General features: G+C 41.5%; 1 protein-coding gene across 3 annotated transcripts; it reads left to right on the top strand.

The window, feature by feature from the left end:
• Positions 1–14,583: 14,583 nt before the first annotated feature.
• LOC133912241 (uncharacterized) lies at positions 14,584–18,131 on the top strand. 3 transcript variants are annotated; one of them, XM_062354885.1, is made up of 5 exons: positions 14,584–14,814; positions 15,448–15,699; positions 16,477–16,620; positions 16,693–17,370; positions 17,476–18,131. In XM_062354885.1, exons 1-5 carry the CDS (start codon positions 14,695–14,697, stop codon positions 17,716–17,718), a joined length of 1,437 nt encoding a protein of 478 aa, XP_062210869.1. In that variant the 5' UTR covers positions 14,584–14,694; the 3' UTR covers positions 17,719–18,131. The 3 variants fall into 3 exon arrangements, with proteins under 3 accessions (XP_062210869.1, XP_062210871.1, XP_062210870.1); XM_062354887.1 differs by having other exon boundaries at positions 14,680–14,814; positions 15,455–15,699; XM_062354886.1 differs by lacking the exon at positions 14,584–14,814 and adding an exon at positions 14,831–14,988.
• Positions 18,132–18,933: the final 802 nt, after the last annotated feature.

The following is an 18,933-nucleotide window of genomic DNA, read 5'->3' on the forward strand; positions in this document are numbered from 1 at the left end:
GTACTCCTTCCTTTTTATGAATGGAACATGTTTGAGGTTTCATGACGCCCGTCCTTATCCCCTTCCACTTGCTAGCCTGGTTCTTGGGGCGTACAACAGATCATAGCTCAACAAAACCCGTCGGTGGGGACTAGCGCTCGGCCCGAGTGTGGGTGTGTGGCTTTGTTTGTTTGGCGGATCCTGTAATGGCTGTTTAAGCGTGGTTGCATGCCGTGGTCGGAGAATTAACCGGTCGGGAGCCCGTTGGTGGTCGGTGAGTCCTGCAAAATAGAGTCTGGTTTTTTTTTTCTGAACTTTTTGGAACTTACAGGTCTTATTCTACACTCGTCCGGAAGGCCCTGCAAAAATAGAGAAATAGGTCTGTCTTCAAGCGCCCCTACACATAGAACTTGCGCAACAGGGTGATGTTTCAGGAGTTGTGTAATTCCCGACCGTCCTCCATGGCCAACCTGACCGCACCAAGCCGGGTGATATCGACTACCTTGCAAGGCCCTTCTCACTTAGGGGAGAGCTTGTTCTGACCTGCCTTATTCTTAATTTGCCTAAGGATGAGGTCATGTACAGCCAGTGTTCGTTCTTGTATCTTCTGGTCGTGGTACTGTCTGAGGCTTTGTTGATATCGGGCGGCTCGAATTAGAGCACGATCGCAGAACTCTTCGATCAGGTTTATGTCATCCTCTTGTCGTGTCACTTGGTCGTCGTCCGAGTAATTGCTGACTCGAGGTGATTGGAGGGCTATTTCTGAGGGGAGCATGGCCTCTGCGCCAAAAACCAAGAAGAAAGGGGTTTCGGTCGTAGCCCGGCTGGGGTTGTCTGCAGTGACCAGAGTACTATAGGGAGTTCGTCCGCCTATCGCCTCAAATAGTTTTTATACCGATCAAAGACCCGGGTTTTGATTCCTTGTAGTATCATCCCAGTCGCCCTTTCGACTTGTCCGTTGCTTTGGGAGTGTGCCACAGACGCATAGAAAACCTTGGTCCCGATCTCATCGTAGTCCCTGTCAGCCTACCAGCTCAGCTGCCACCTTAGCCACCCAGCACATGTGTTAGCCCAGTCATACCCAGTCATCAGCCACGCAATAAATAGGGTTTTTTAGTACAAAAATAAATATAATAATTCACAGAAATTGGTAATTTTGCTAATAGACCCTGAACTTTTCTGTAATTACAAAAAGCTCCCCATCTATTTACACTTAGGTCTATGAACTTTTCCTAAATTATATATAGGTCCCTCTATTTTTACAAAAAAGGTCCCTAGAATTTCTATTAATTACAAATTAGACCTTTTCTTTGATAAAATAAACCCTAATCTTGTTTTTAGTGTATCTTTTTCGTCGTAGCTCCGTTTTAAGCGATTTTTGCGCCGTAGATTCGTTTCTCTGAGCTCTATCTTTCTAGATAGGTTTTGTCTTGTTGTTATTTTGTTTTGTGTTCTGTTCTTACTGTATTTTGTTTGTATACTTTGCCAATAATTGTGCGATTAGTCGACAACGTCCCGGATCAATTTGAGGAACGTCAAGACCAGGAGCCAGAGTGCACTGAGCAGCAGCAAGGAGAAGGCAAGTGTCCTTGTTCATCTTGAACCTATGATTTAAACTGTTTTATTTTACAAAATTACATGCAGTGTTTGTCAATATGATGGGTAGTCACCTATGTTAGGGTTTTCTCTAGATTTTCCTTTATCATCCGTTGGAATCTAGATGGTTTATGGTTAGGTATTTTTGGTGGGTGGATTGCTTAGCCATGCTTTTGGGATACTGGAAAGTGCCATAATCTTAACTAATGAACTTATGCAACAATGGTGGTTAAATTGTTAATGGTCTAGCAACATGGAACCTTAGGTCTTGAGCAAACTGGTTTTGATGGTTGTCATGGTTATGATGTTGGTTTAGTGTTTGCTTAAGTAACCTAAGTAAGGACCGGTTCGTGGAGCGACAATCCAAGAAGTAATGTACCAACCACAAGGCTGATATGGGTAAGACGTGACATACTAGTTAGAGTCTATCCAGTGTGTGTTGTGTCAGCACAAAAAGGGGGCTTCTGGGTAGGAGTTGGACTCGCGTAAATCCTGGCGGTGAAACCAAGTGGGCAGATGCATACTGGATTAGTTTCTGGTTAGTGGAAAATATCATTTAGTGATTTCTTGGCGGTACACCACTGGCGTGTGTTAAGTGTCTTGCAAACACGACAACAGAGAATACACTGTCTCGTGGGGAAAGCTGGAGAACCTCTGTAGAGTGTAAAAACTGTTATAACAGCCGTGCTCGCGATTATGGGAGACTTGGATCCTCACATGATTAGTGTGTTGTGGATGTGAGTTTAGTTATGGTTTTGGTTATAGTACATGGAGTGCTAGACGGTTACGGTATGTAAGGTGGAGAGCCTTGTATGCTGGGTGTTGGACTGTATGAGTTACATTCTCTTAATAATTGTTTAATGCCTTTTGAGTTCAAATATCTTTTCATTACTCGCATTTACGCAAATATACCATGTGTTAGCCTATTCTAGCTGTAAGCCTACATATCATTATTCTTCCACACTTGCTGAGTACTCCATGTGCTCACCCTTACTATCTCCCACAATACATATACTGCTCACTGGAAGACTTTGAAGATTTTCAAGATGACGACCTGGCGTTCTAGAAGCGTGTCTTCCGATCAGTGCCTATGGAGTGCTTGGTCGTCGATGCTTTTGTCTCGCTGCCATCGTTTAGATGTTGTCGTTTAGTTATTAAAGTTGTTTAGGTGAAGTCTTTTTGTAAGAAGTAAACGATTGTAAGTTAAAGTATTGCTTTTGTTACTTCACCTATGACGTCCTTATGTGTGTTAAACTTCCTGAGCACACATAAGCCACACTTAGTTTTATCCATTAAAATCGGGTGTGACACAAGCTTAGAAGGACTTTGTATGGGTTTAAGCAAGCATCTAGAGTTTGGTATGATAGGCTTTGGTCTTTATTGCTAGAGCATGGTTATGTGATGGGGTCAACTGATAAAACTTTGTTCACTCTCAGGCATGACAATAATTTCTTACTTGTTCAGATATATGTTGATGATATCATTTTAGGTGGCTCTTCTCATATACTTGTGGACAAGTTTGCACAAACTATGAGTAGTGAGTTCAAGAGGTTGATGATGGGCGAGCTCAACTTCTCTCTTAGGCTGCAAATCAAGCAATGCAAGCAAGGTACATTCATCCACCAAACAAAGTACACCAAAGATTTGCTGAAGAAGTTCAACATAAGTGATGCAAAACCCTTGGCAACACCGATGGCTACCTCGACCGTGCTTAATCCAGATGAAGATGGCGAGGAGGTGGACCAGCAGGAGTACATGAGCATGATTGGCTCTCTCCTGTGCTTGACGGCGACAAGACTTGACATCCACTTCACCATTTTCTTGTGTGCTCACTTCCAGGCTTCACCGAGGATGTCTCACCGCCAAGCGGTCAAACACATTCTAAGGTACCTCAAGCACACTCTTGAGTATGTGATTTGGTTTTCTGCTTCCTCTTCGCTTTCTCTTTGAGGTTTTTCGGATGCGCATTTTGCTGGTTGTAGAATTGATAGGAAAAGTACCTTTGGTACTTGTCACTTCTTGGGTAGTTCTCTTGTGTGTTAGTCTTCTCGCAAACAGTCTAGTGTTGCGCAGTCTACTGCTGAAGCTAAATATGTAGCTGATGTTAGCTGTTGCTCACAGATTTTGTGGAGGGTTCCTACTTCGAGGGATTTTGGGTTGAATTTCAGGAGTGTGCCACTTTTATGTGATAACACCAGTACCATAAGCTTAGCCAACAGCCCAGTTCAACACTCCAGAATCAAACACATAGATGTGAGATTCCACTTTCTAAGAAACCACAATGAGAAGGGAGACATTGAGTTAAGCTACATAGATAATCAACACCAGCTAGCCGGTATATTCACCAAGTCTTTAGATGCTACAAGATTTTCCTATTTGAGAGGAGAGCTTGGTGTGTGCCATCCCTATAGTATTGTGTGAGGGGGAGTTGTCCTTTGTACATACTCTATCCTACTTTTATTGTATCTGTATTACATTTTATTATGTAAGATAATCATAGTAGTTGAGCTTTGACTTGTATATCTTTAGCATTTTTTTATTGCTAAACTTAGATTTGGACTAAGTTGAGTAGTTGTGTGGAGCAATCTTTTAATCTTAGACTCTCCTTGATGCTTTGACATGATACATTTCAAGCAAGTTTGGTTTCCTTAAAATAAAATTTGACAATTTTATGAATCATATAGCCTATGAAATACTACATTCTTGATCACTATATTCGTAATTACTTAGGCTTAGTCAATGCTTGTGTTAAGACTAGTTTGATGAATATCTTGCTCTAGGTCCTCTTGGTTCAAGACAGTGGATTGAAGAATATTGCACTATATTTTCTATCTTTATTAGATATTTAACTCATGATAGAACCTTGGGGGAACATGTATTTCTTGTGTCACAAAGGCACTACTTAACTTGATCTTATGACCATCTTGATAACTCATGTGAATCGAATAATCATGAAAAATTAAGTCTCTTGTGCTAAAATGTGATTCAATACGGTTGTCTTGAAGCCTCAAGATGTTTGCCATACCCAGTCGCGTGACACTTTGCTTAGATAAGAGGCAACTTGAGGATAAAATGAAATCCAAAGAAATATTGTCACGTCCCAAATTCTTAATCACGCATTTAAGCAAAATCATGCTTCTTAAGCATTATGCATAATTTTGTGTAATGGTTATTCGGAGCGCTAATGCACTTCGTTAAAAATCATTTGGATGAGAGAAAAAAAATTGAGGGAGAAAATAATTGAAGTTGCATTGGAAATATCCATTTTCTCTAACATATGGGCCCCACATGTGGCCCCACACCTCACCCACTCCCTCTCTCAAGTGGGCAGTACCCCACCTGTCCTCTCTCTCCTCTCCTCACTCCACACGTCCCCCCAAGCTGCTGTAGCAGCAGCCTTCCCTCTCTCCCTCTCCCACTCAAGCACTCTCTCTTTTCTTCCAAAATCCGAGCTCAAGTGGAGGATTCAAGGTATGCATGTGGTACCATTGCATTCTCTAGCTCATGAGCTACTCATCTATCCAATCCATTTTCGTTTTCGTGGAAGAATCGAGTAGTTCTTGAAGTTCTTGGCGTTCTTGAGCTTTTTGAGCAAAAATGGAGTTTTGGTCGAAAATGAGCTCTAGCGTCGTGATGATAGTTGATGAGCAAGTTCTAGTACCATTGGACTATCCCTAACATATTCCTTTTAGGCTTGGAAAAGATCGCAACTCGAATCAACCAAAATCCACTCAAGAATAGTTTTCTGGGCTGGCTCGGATATTCCGGACTCACCTGGATACTCCGGGTTCAGCAGAAATAGTTCGTTGAATTGTGTTCAAAATTGGTTAGGGTTTAGGGTGCGAGTTTGGTTTAGGATCTCTTGGATAAGGCATATGCACGTTTGTGTAGCACAGATTTGTAAAATGAGTCAAATCACCTAGGGGGAAAATCATGAAGAACCCAAGTCTGTATCACTCGGATTATCCGGTCAAACCCGGAGATTCCAGGTAGTTATGTGATCATGTAGCCGAGAGCTTCATTCGGAACCTCACTCGGAGTGTCCGGTACATCCCGGATAGTCCAGACCAATGCGGAGGTTCCGAGTCAAGTTTGAATAGTGCTAACCGAGAGCCTTCACCGAAGGATGACCCAGATACTCCGGAACTCAGACATTCCAGATTCACCCGGATACTCCGAGCCAGTTAAATAAAAACCAACAACCGAGCACCTTTTTTGGAGGGTTCGAGCTCGGATACTCCGAACCATTCCAGATACTCCGGATGGCTGTTAGTTTCCAGATTTCGTTTAGATCGTCTCGTATTGCATTGTTTCGCATATCTTATACTTCTAGAATGTGTTAAGCTTTGTGGCATACCTTTTTGCACTTCATTCATACTCATTAGCATTGCACATGTTGATCCTTTTTAGAGGTCGCCGATCCATCAATTCCAGAGGTCGAGGGCGATCCCGAGGTGCCCCACCTGTTTGAGCCAGTGCATCAAGACAAGAAACTAAGCATATTGATCCCTCTTGTGTAATTAGATAAGTTTAAAATTGATGAAATATGCTTATGTATGTATGCATATTTAGTGAGTCAGTGTCGGGTACCAATGGGTAGAACCTATGCCGATTGCATTCTTCTGCTTTGAATACTGGTGTATTTACATTCCTTGGTAGCCTTGAGATGTTGTCAATGTCTAGGTATGAGTTCAACTTATATGCTTAGCCATGCTTAGGTCATTCGGTAGAAGTCGAACGACGACGCATCCCTTTGTTCGCGAGCATAGAGCCTTCTTATGATTACATACACTTGTTGGGGTTGAGATGGTTGTATGAGTGGTGAGTATGAGACGAGGTGTGGGTAGTGCTAGGATGGTGTTTTGTCTTGCCCGGATGTGGAGTTCCCCTGGGTAGGTCGGTAGAGGAAACTGGACACCGTAGATCGCTTTGCGCTGGTTAAGCACCGATCGTTGGTGTTATTGGCTTTACACTTACCTTACCCACCACATGCCGATCTAATGGTAAGGCGAGCCGAATACCTTCGCAGCTGTGGCTTTTTGGGCTTGAACATCGACGGTGTGAGCGAGCAGGCTTGGAGCGGTACTAGTTTGCTCCGGGAGTAGTTCCAGTACCGCCGTGCCAAGCGATGCATGATCCAAACGGTTGTGACTGGTTGGGAAAGGTTGTCACGAGTACCCCCTTGTGTGCACTTTGGTCAGTGGCACAAGCCGAATGGTCCTCATGTCATGTGGGTCCAGGAGTATCCCCTTGCAGGGTGTATAAACAGTTCGAACTTCTGCGCTCTCGGTCATGAGCATGCTTCTGTCCATCTGCATCGGTCGTAGAGTTTAAGGTATGTTTTGTGGTTCGGTATGTGGGAGATGGTAATGTTGGTTCTTGTTACTTATTGATGTACATGTTGTTTACAGTTACTTTTGTTCAGTTGTTAGTTGCAGGGTAGTTTTCATATGTTTGGGTAAAGTTTCAGTCGCTCACACATATGTCTAGGATGCTTAGTACATATGTTTTACTTAACATGTGGTTCATCCTTGCTAACGATCAATGCATAATCCTTGGAGTCGAGCTATGTATATGTGCTCTATATGGTTTAAGTCTTGTGAGTACCTTCGTACTCATGCTTGTGCTTTTAGATACTCCTGTTGCTGGAGACGAGGTTGTTTTTGGCTACTCCGTGCTTGCCGATCAGGGTGGCGGGAAAGACTAGTGCATCCTACTCTGAAGGTGGCGTGTTGAGACGGTGCCTAAGGGCATGTGGCGTCGTTCTCTTTTATTGTTCATAAGTTTAACTTTCCGCTGCGTAGTTCTTTTGTGGTTAGGAGTTGAGGGGTTTTGTCTCCTCCTAGCTCGTTTTTGTTGTAAATTGTTGAAATCAGTTGCATGCTTAATACTTTTAATATAAATGTTTATTACTCGCTCTTTATTAAGCTATGCTGTGATGTACATGTTGGAAGGCATATGTTCCGATCCTTGGGCACAAAACATGTGCCGGGACTACCGGGATGATATTCTGGTTAATCATCGAGGTTGTGATTGTGAATAATGATCCTCCTGGTGATATATTAGAATATTATTTGGATGGTTCCCCACAAATATGTCTAACTATTTAATTCTTTTTAATCACTTGATCAATCTAAGTCTAGGTTTCATATGTGAGCGTTTGCAAAGCCTACTGTCATGAACACTTGTTTGTCTAGTTTAAGGTTGAAATTGGTTAGTTCTTAATGTTTGTATTACCTCAGCACGAGTGGATGCTTATGTGGTGGTTACATTGAAAATGATTCGACTATGTGAAATTAAATGCGCAACCAATTTTTCAGGTTTAGCTTATCAAGCTTCATGTTCTTGTGTCACTGTCTCTTTTTGAGCCTCTATGTGATTGTGAGCTCCACGTTCTACCCTCTGGAGCCCTTTGACCTTTCTAGCTCTCGCAAATGTTTCATAGTGTACTTGTAAAAGCTCATTTAGGATTGCATGTTCATAATGTTTTATCCTTAATGTTTGCATTACCAAAGGGGAGAACATATGCACAAAGATGAGAATATGCATAAATATGCTTCAAAGGAAGAGAAATGAGAATGTTTGCAACAAACCTCAAAGGAAAATAAAAAAATGCATTCATCAAGGGGGAGCATTTGTTTTTGAGTTTTTGAGTTTTTCTTGCTCCTTTGAGGTTTTGGCTGGTCTTTTGCCTCTCTTCGGCCTTTTGCAATCTTTCTTATACCAAATGATATGGTTCTTACTCTTTCACGAGTTTTGGACATGCCTCAATTCTTCAAACTAAAATCTTTGTGTTTTGAGGGTTGTCAATGCACTCATTAAGAGGGAGATTGAGAAACCAGGTTGAAATGTATCTTAGTTTGTATGCGATGAGTCATTGATAACGTTAGATTTGAAATAATTTTGGTTGGCATGAGCTTGTGTATGTGAGATCTTATTTATGGCTAATCAAAGTTTGAATTGGAGCAAACTATTTCAGAGTTAAGGAAATTATGTCTCACCGAAACATCAGGTGTGTGATTTTTTTGACCACACTAGATAGTCCAGTGTTACGGTGAAGTAAGCACCGAAGTACTTTCAGTGCTGAAGCAGAAATGAAAGCAAACACCAGATGGTTCAGTGATGGATTTTGAGAGCGCCAGAGTATTTTCTGCAGAGAGGAGATTTTTTGCGCAAAGTTTGATTATGTATGTCGGATAGTGTGGTGCTGAGATTGTGAACACTGGATAATACACTGGAAGTTTTATTGCAGAGAGATTGCAGAAGGGTGGTTCAGTGTATTGGCACACACCAGATTATCCGGTGATGGACATGAGATCATCGAAAGTTTTCATCAGACCTTTTCTTGAAAAGAGTAAAATTTTCCTGGAGTAGATAGTGTTATACTCACCGAATGGTCCGATATTCAGGAGCAGAACATATCGGAACATCTGGTGTTCATGATTTTTGCAGGATGTACTCTGAGTTGAAGTTTTTAATTTTTTGCTAACCTGGAGATGTTTTGGAGTGTGGAGAAATGTGTTTGCTTGTTTCAAGGTATGCAGATGATGGATGCAACTTGACGCTCAATGGCGGGTGATCGGAGCTAAGGAGGTGCTTGGTGCCGGACGATCAAGGAGGGCCGGGCGGATTCAATGGTGATCCTAGCTATACACATGAAGGTTAAGCATAGTATGAAATAGAGGATGAAGATGTTGTCTTGACAAAGTCAAGCGAAGGGGATGTCGGTGCAAGTGACAAGGTGGCCCAAGGGATCGGGAGCTAGAGAGACTTATCGGTGATCAAGATAGCAAGACGAAGGACACACGTCATCATCGGGCGAATGCTTGAGGTGGAAGCATGTGGTTGCTAGTCACGCTTTGAGAAGTGTGCTAGGGTTTCACGGTTTGGCCTCAAAACCATGAGAGCACTGGAGGAGTACATGGCACCATCGCGAAGCTTGCGTCGAGGTGAAGCTAAGTTGTAAAGGCGTTGTGGCTGTCCGATGAATGGAGAACAAAATGAACTAAAATGCCATCGATGGTAGGTAGAAATGTACTCTAAGAGAGAGGCATTTTGCAAAAAGCTAGAAAACTTAAGGGTCAAGTTTACTAGGCCTATAAATAGAGGGGTAGGATTATAGGAGAGATGGAACAAGCCATTTGAGCCTCTTGTGCCACCTATATGAGAGTATTATGTAGGGTTTTAGAGTAGAGGAGGATAAGTGCTTAGCCTATATATTAGGTGAGAGTTTTGAGTGAAAATATTTGTAATCCGCCTAAAATATGGCTGATCTCTTTGAGTAATGGAGTTTATATTTTTGCATATACTTGAATTCCCTTCCTTCTACTTTCCTTCTATTGTTTCCTTTGCAAGTTTCCAAGTTTTTGGTGTTTCGTTGTAATTTTTGTTTTGGTTTGTGGGCTGAATTTTTGGCACCTTGTGAAGTTATTCTTCTTGTTGCTAGAGGCACAAAAATCACATACGAGTGTATACTCATTGGTTTTAAACTCTATTGCCTCTATATCATCAACTTGGAGAATTTCTTCGATCGGTGACGTTATCTTTGATTTTTGAATCTTTCTTCTCAAGTTGCAAACTTTGTGTGGGGATGAGTTATAGATTGGTTTGTTGTGTAATATAGTATTCGATTCCAACCATGAGACACACCTTTGATTGGATCTTCAAGTTTGATCTTCAAGTTTGGTTTTTTGAATTCTCTGTGTTTCTGCTGTGTTTCTGTGTTTTGTGTTGCGCTTTGTTCTTGAGGTGAATTGGGTGACAAAATAGGAGAATGACATCTATTTCGAAAGAAATTTATTGAGACGCCTATTCACCCCCTTCTCTAGTCACAATTCTCAGTCCTACAAATATTATCTCTCTTCTTCTTTGCTCGCGAGAGTGAATAAGAGGACGACCCGCCTAAGGGAGGATGGAATGAGTCGGCAAAGAGATTGCATCTTGATAAGAGGGTAAAGAAGGAAAGAATCTCTGAGTGGGGAGTGAGATTTGGAGGAAGAGGAAGTAATTTTAATGCTGCAATGGTGTGATTCCTTTGAAATAGGTGGTCAAGACCTAGTAAGTCCTCCAATTGAAACACTTCTTCAATCTTACACTGATTTATTGCAAGAACCAACTTAACTACCTCCCAAGAGAAGTTTGGATCATTCGATTTCCCAAAAGTACTGAACCCATTTAACTAGCTCCCTTACAGATATTCACACTCCCAAAAATCTGAAATAGATAGAGAATATATGTGAAGAACTATTGAGAAATTCGATAATTCAACCCAACTATAGTCCTTTTGCAGCAGCTCTGCACTTTTGGTAAGAAAGAAGGACAATTCATAGAGCATGTGCATTGATTATAGGAAAATGCGGCAACCATAAATAACAAGTATCACATACCTATAAATGAAGATTTATTAGATGAAGGGCGAAAATATTCTAAAAAATTATTTGAGGTAGGTTATCACCAAATAAGGATGAACGAAAGTGATGTGAATAAAACCACCATCAGTGGGACCCACCAATCAGTGTTGACCGTTGAATTTTCACTATTTAGTGGGACCCACCTATGAACAGTACACTCGATGACCCACCTTTGAATTTAGATGAAAGAATAAATCAGAATTCTTCCAAAATTTATTTAAATCCTGGAATATTCGAATAATATTCCTATTTCGGAAACCAAGTCAATAATTTAGAGCTCGTATCTTCTTTGTATGAACTCTGATTGATTCTTTCATCTAAATTCAAGATCTTTCTCTTCATTACAGTGTGGTATCCATTAGGTATTATTTGATTTTCCATTTGGTGTTTTTTGATTATTTAGAAACTTAGGCCATTATTAATCCTAGATCGCGCTTTATAGAATTGGAGGATATCGTGGAAGATCCTAAGGACCCTGATTATGAGGAAGAACTAGAAGCGGACTTCGGATAAGACAAGTCTTATTTTCTTGATCATATTGAATCCCAAGTTTCAATAAACTAAAATGACCACTTAAAATTTGACTTATCATTGCATGTCTTGTATATGGTAGTTCTACTTCAACTGTTTGTAGTAGTTTAATCCTATTGATCGGATGCCATGCCTTGTTTATTGATATCATGATTCCATGTCACCATAGAATTTTGTGACTTCTAGGTCTTAGATTGAGTCCATGAGTGTATGAGTATACATGTTTAATACCACCATGCTAGTTGAGCAGAGGTCGAAACAACTTATAAGGCTACTAGAGTCCATACCACCAGCCCCAGGTTTACCCTTTTACACGAAGCAAGGAGGAATGCATAAGCGATTGGCTGGAGTATGTTGTTTTCCCAGTGTGCGAGTAGGCCTAAGTCAGTTTGGACTTTGGGCTGTTACAAATGGTATCAGAGACGACCCTCACAGTTTACACGGTCACGTGCGGGCCAGGCATATGGCGCATGGTGCGTGTAGGCCCTGAGTGGTCACACAGCATGACATATGTGTTAGCATTGACGCACGACCGTGAGCTAAGAGAGAATGTTCCTGATCATTTGCCAAAGTGTGGGTATGTTGTTCCGACGAGGATGTCGGGTCCTTTGAGGGGGGGGGGTGTATGTGACATCCAGCTCAATTTGGATTGAGGCCATGAGTGGCCCATGAGTGCATGAGTATATATGTTTAGTACCACCTTGCTAGTTGAGTAAGGGTAGAACCAACTTATAAGGTCACTACAGTCTATGCCACCAACCTTGGATTAACCATTTTACGTGAAGAGAGGACGAAAGCGTAAGCGGGTTGGTGGAGTGTGTGGTTTGGTCGGTTTGCGGATAGGCCTAAGCTAGTTTGGACTCTGGATTATTGCATATTTCTGGTCATTAACTATATTAATGTCAGATGACGCCTTGCCATGTAGTATGTTTAGGGTTGAATATATCTCTTCGGAGATATCACTTTATTGATTATCGATGCATCTCTTTTATGATGAATCCTTGATATGCATGGAATCCTTTATGAGTGTGTGAAAATAGTGGATGGTATATAAAACGGATGAAAACTGTTTTGACAGGAGCGGGTATAACAGTCTTGGGGGGGGATTCTCTTGGGGGCTTGAGTGATATGCATGGTACCAGCAAAAAGAGTGATGCTTTAGAATAAATGGTGCAATTAAGTTATTTTTACGTTGATCTAAAATATATTGACAGTTCTTTAGGTAAGGCTTCAAATTATAAAAATCGACGCTCAAATTGTGTTCTATCATCTGTATCTATGATCATATCATCATTTTTTTTCTTTTTTCTGAAGGGTGTAAGACTAACTAAAAAGGACATATGAGATATGAGCTACTACCAATGTTCTTAAATAGATGCCATTTTGGTATGTGTATAGTTAAATTTTATTTTAACATTAATACACATAAAGTTTCTAGCATTCCACACATGGAAATGATATGAGTGGATTCGTCATGAAAAATATTTCCATATGATTATATGTTTAACAAATTTTACTAATATCGGTGTAATAGATAAGAGGTGCCCCACAAGACAGTCTCCACATCACCAAATATCAATCGATAGTAGATATTTCCAAGACCACATGACTCATCGTGCAACCAGGGCAGGGCTCGTGCGACCAGGCCTCTGGTCGCGACGAAAACCCCTTGCTGGTCACAGGACAGATATTCACATAACCTGTCAAGACACATTTAATATCATCTACTCAAGTGTTTTTTCTTCCCCGAGCACTCCCTTTCGACGAGCGAGGTCATAGGAAGACGTGGTGGAGCAGTGACCCGTACCGTAGCATTTAATGCTATGGGATGGCATGGTCGATAAGCGTGATGATGTTTGGTGATGGGACTAGATGTGCAGGATGACCAGAGCAGAGCAGGTATGCCTATCCGGTGTCATGATGGGCTATAAGTAGTTGGCTTCGTCAGGAGTAGGTCTGTCACAGATTTTGGTACGATCCGTTTGTTTGTACACATTTTTCCCTAGTATATAAAGGGGAGAATCCAACTTATAGGGATACGGAACACACTCTGTAACAAGTTCACCAAATTTATAAGATAATACACATGATGTGGGGGTTATTATTCTATAAGAGGTCAGAACCTAGATAAATTCTTGTGTTCTTGAGTTCAATTTGATATACACCCACAAGAAACATAGATCAACGCATCCGTCGTTCGATATACCATAAATTTATTGTTAGAGATCATCCCAACATCTAACAAATAGTTATATAAAATAATGTTAAAATATGTGTATTGAAGAACATGGCAATGCCTTAAACAACAAGTAAAAAAGAATAGAAACAGTATATGTCAACCATTCCTGTCAATATTGAACTATGAAAAAAGAAAAACTTATTGACATTCACATAAACAATTAGGCAAAAAGGAATTAAAAAATCATGAACAAGCACGTTTCACATGCGCTCACACATCCATATCAACACCTCTATTAGGCCAAGTGGGAGCAATGTAAAAACTATTGGTTTTCTCTATTGTGAACTAGAATTTTTGCGGGGCCACTTCTACTTTGTTCTATGTAAGTCAATCCCACTACTTTCTAGATGTTTAACGGACAACCATGGAATATGAAGGAACTTTCCCAGAGCAATGTTCATATTGAATTTTTTCTATAAACCATACAACACAAATGAAATGAGATTAAAAAAATCAAATTTCTTAAGATACAGACAATTGCTCTCTTACAACTACGGAAAAACTCACATTCGCCAAAAAGAAAAATACCACAGTGTGTTAATGATACGTGGTACTTCATTGTTACTGCCGACGGTAAAATTTGCAACCTGTATTATGACTGTATTGCAGCTACTATGGTATATTTGTCCAGATAAAAATCTCCCAAGCCTTTTCCTTCTCTAAATGGAAAAGGAAAAACAAACCTACGAAAAGTAAAAGCATGGTAAACTGGTGATCTCAGCAGATGTTTAAAATTTTATTGTGACTAATTTGGATTTGAATATAAGCCAAAAAAAAGTCTCTTTTCTAAAAAGTAAAAACATGTGACGGGGGGGGGGGGGGGCAAATCCCCGAACCATCCCTCGACTAGCACATTCTACCACTTAAAAAGCCCACACAAAATCCCTTCCCCTCCTCCGCACTCTGTCCTTCTCGCATAGTCGCGTTCCACCGCTCACCATGGCCGGCGCCGTCGAAACCGCTGGTCGCCGGAGGTCTAGCTGCTTCTTCGAGGTCGGTCGGCGCGAGATCGGTTCCTCCTTCCCCCGCGCCTCCTCCCACCGAATCAGCGGCTCCGAGGTGATCTTTTCCCCCGTTATTTCTACATGATCCTAGTATTTGGATTCTTGGGACCGTTACAATCTTCCATATTTCCGTGTTCCTGAGAGGATTCGATCATGTATGGTGGGTGGACGTTGAAAAGGAAGGTGTTCGGATGCATATTTCTGTCGGTTGGGTGCAATATTATGATTGGTGGGTAGGCTGTATTTTTTACGTGGTTGTCTGTCTCAGTTCGGCTGCTTCATTTTGTAGGATTTGTGCTGTAAAGCTCAAATCTTTTAAGCGTTTTGATTAGATTATCCATCGCCAGGGTCTATAGATTAGAGACAGTTACACCGATGAACTTGTTTGAGTTATGGATCACCCTTTGTTTGTAACCTGGAGGATAGGATTTATGTGTTCTGTTGAAGGTTGATCTCTACTAAATACTAGTTTCTTTTAGCTGGTGGTCATTTTCAAGCTTGAAATATGTCTAGTATTGAATCATGTATGTTACATGGGTGATCCAAGGCAAGCTGTATTAAAGATTATGCTGATGAATATTGTGGTGTTTAATGGCTTCTTTCCACAATGTTGAATTTCTGGCTTCAACCACTGTTCTTGGATGTGATGCTAACTGCTTGTCATTTTCATCTTCTCCTGTGTGAATAGGATATAGTGATGCGGATGATTCAGTATGGAAAGTTGCGAGGTCATGATGGCTGTGTTAATACTGTAAGCTTCAATCCTTCTGGTGACCTCCTCGTGTCTGGTTCGGACGACACAAATATCATACTATGGGACTGGCTTGCCAAAACTAAAAAGCTCATTTACCCTTCTGGACACCAAGAAAATGTCTTCCATGCTCGTGTGATGCCGTTTACTGATGATAGCACCATTGTAACTGTTGCTGCTGATGGTCAGGTTTGTCTCTGTCAACACTGATTTGTATGGATAGATTAACATATTTTACGTGTCTCACAGGTCATAAACAACCTTAAGGATCTTAATATCAGGAATTATTTCCTGGTACATGAACCATGTGTAAAGAGATTCAGGAAATTGCACACTAAGATAAAACACAAGGTTGTTGTTGTGTGCGGAATATCATGCGTCATGTCACCAACCTTGCGAGTTTAATTAACTTGTTCAACGTATTTCTAAGCCATGCTAAACTTCTATTCTGGTTCTAGCTAATTTGTTTATTCTATACATAAAGTAGCATGTATATCATTATATCAGTATTGCATGTGTTCCTTCCTCAATAAAACAAAAGGCAAATCACATAAACTTCTGTTTTCCTCTCGGGATTTAAACAATGAGATCTCTTTGGTCTTCCCCAGAGCAGTGCCCTCAGAAGGTAGCGCTGTACAGAATCAAAAGTTTGTTGTGGAAATAGTTGCAAAACAGGGCTATATAACACATTTCCCCAAATGCTTGCATGTACCTTTATGTCTGTTTCCTGAAGTTTTGTGCAACTTGACTAATACTATTTCTTGCAATACATATTATTTTGCATTAAGCTTGTATGGCATTGTACTTACGTTGCTACTTTATTATGGGCACTATATTGGAAATGATTTTTGCTGCCAGCTGCTTTTACTCTGCGCCAAGACATCAGATAGATAAAAAGTAGCTACATTCTTACATTTCTCTTCATTGCAACCAAATGTAAATTTCTGTGGCACCACTTGTACCCAGGTTAGAGTGGGACAACTGAAGGAGGGGGGTGGAGTCACAACCAAACAAATTGGCGAGCATGATGCTCGTGTGCATAACCTGGCTGTCGAACCAGGAAGCCCTTTTGCATTCTACAGTTGTGGAGAGGATGGCTTGGTACAGCATGTATGTCATTGAACCGGTTATACACAAATATACAAAATTAGTGCATTGGAATTAAACCATTTTTCCTTGCAGTTCGACTTAAGAAGCGATTCAGCAACGAAGCTGTTGACCTGCTATTCTTTCTCAAATAGCAGGCGCCGTGTAAGACTAAATACCATTGCCATTGACCCACAGAACCCTTACTATTTTTTAATTGGTGGTTCTGATGAGTATGTACGGTTGTATGACATGAGGAGATTCCAGTTGGATGATACAAGAAACATGAACCAGCCTGTAGATACCTTCTGCCCTAAGCACCTTATTAAGGGTGGGAAGGTCCACATCACTAGTATTGCATACTCATATGCAAGGGAGATACTCGTCTCATACAATGATGAGCTTGTCTATTTGTTCCAAAACAATATGGGTCTTGGTCCAAATCCTGAGTCAGCACAGCTGGAGTTTTTGGAGAAGCTCGAGCAGCCACAAGCATACTCCGGTCACAGAAATTTCCGAACCGTTAAGGGAGTCAGTTTTTTTGGACCAAATGATGAATATGTTGTGAGTGGATCAGATTGTGGGAATGTATTCATTTGGAGGAAGAATGGAGGTGAATTGATGAGGATAATGAATGGTGACAAAAGTGTAGTTAACTGCATTGAACCCCACCCGCATTTTCCATTCTTGGCTACTAGTGGGATTGACAAAACTGTTAAGATTTGGACACCTGCAGCACGCAAAGTAATCTCACTACCTAAAAATGCAAAGCAAGTAAGTTTTTTTTACTTATGCAGGTACAAGAGATCATGGACTTGTACTTGATACATTTCCTCTTCTTTTAATATATCTTGCTATGTGTTTGTCATTCCTTAACAGATAATAGCTTCTAACGAGCAAGGCAGAGAAGTCGACGCTTCCCGAACAGAAGTGACACTTTCATCTGATGTCATCATGCATGTGTTGAGGTTGCATAGGAGACAGTCTGAATTGTACACAGAGGATGAACCATCTGCTGCGGATTTTGCAAGTGACGATGACGAGGCTTTCTACATTGGATCTGGCGATGCAGAGAGGAACCAAAGAGCAAACTCTGATCCCGGGGAATGCATTGTGACATAGCGGGAGGAACAGGGGATTTTCAATCTTTTCAGCCCTGTCCTGGATTCGTGCGGGAGCAAACTGCATAGGTCTTAGATTGCTCTTTTTACATACCATGCTATGCTGCGGAATGTGTCTCCCACTGCACACTTGGGAGTTATGAGGATATACAGATATTGATACTTTTTGGAGAAACAAAACTGGTAGTGTCGAAGCCTGCTCCTTGTTCGTTCTGCTGTAGTTTTACTGAATATGCTCAGTTCTCAATACTCTTGTACCTAGTCTAGTAAAAATATAAAATAAATGTGTTCCGGGCATGTGTAATTATGAACTGTATCCCAAAGCCCGAATTGTGATGTTAACCGCTCAGCTTGTACAGAAGTTTTTCTTGGTGCGGAAATGATGAGAATTTAGTTGTCCCGCTTGCTGGCAAATTGGCAGTGCGTCTTGCATATTCTGGAAATACAGCCGGTGGCGCTGGAGTCTGCTGACGATACTGACAGGGCATTTATTTGGTCAACAGATGGCACATCCAAGATCCAGAGCATCCTGGCTTTCCGAAAAGATCTATGGTGCGTTTTAGGCTTCCAGGAAAGACCCGGAGCATTTCGGAGGAGGCGGACGGGGGAGAAGAGAACTTCTCCTCCTCTGGGCGACGTCACAAACCACCACCTCGCGGCCGCGGATGCGGGGCCGGCAGGGAAACGACGCTTCGCGAGCCGCCCGATCGGCACGGATGGACGGGTGACGAAGCGGGAGCAAGGGGAGGCGGGTGGGTCGGTGACTTGTACCCGTCGGTTTCGCGGCCGGCCTGGCTGAGGCGTACGTGTTTCGCGCGGACGGGTCGACGAGTTCGGTCGTTTTCTCGAGGGAAACGCTGGACGTAGACAACGGTGGCCCGCGTGGGCACTGGCGCGGACGGGTCGGTGGGCTGGGTTCTCCACCCAAAACGAAGAAGACGGACATATGCTACTATTAATCTCACCGTCTCATTAGTGAATATGTTAGTATTTTATTATCACATTAATTTTTTTCTGCAAATCACCTCTCTATTGTGGGATCGATCATAGCATTCAAATAAAGATCAAACATATGACAATGTCTCATTGGTGAATATGTTAGTATTTTATTATCACACTAGTTTTTTTCTACAAATCACCTCCTCCGTGGTAGGATCCACCATAGCATTTAAATAGAGATCAAACATATAACATTAATTGTTCGAATGTTTACACT

Source organism: Phragmites australis, chromosome 3 (genome assembly GCF_958298935.1).
Source record: "Phragmites australis chromosome 3, lpPhrAust1.1, whole genome shotgun sequence".
Lineage (NCBI taxonomy): Eukaryota > Viridiplantae > Streptophyta > Magnoliopsida > Poales > Poaceae > Phragmites > Phragmites australis.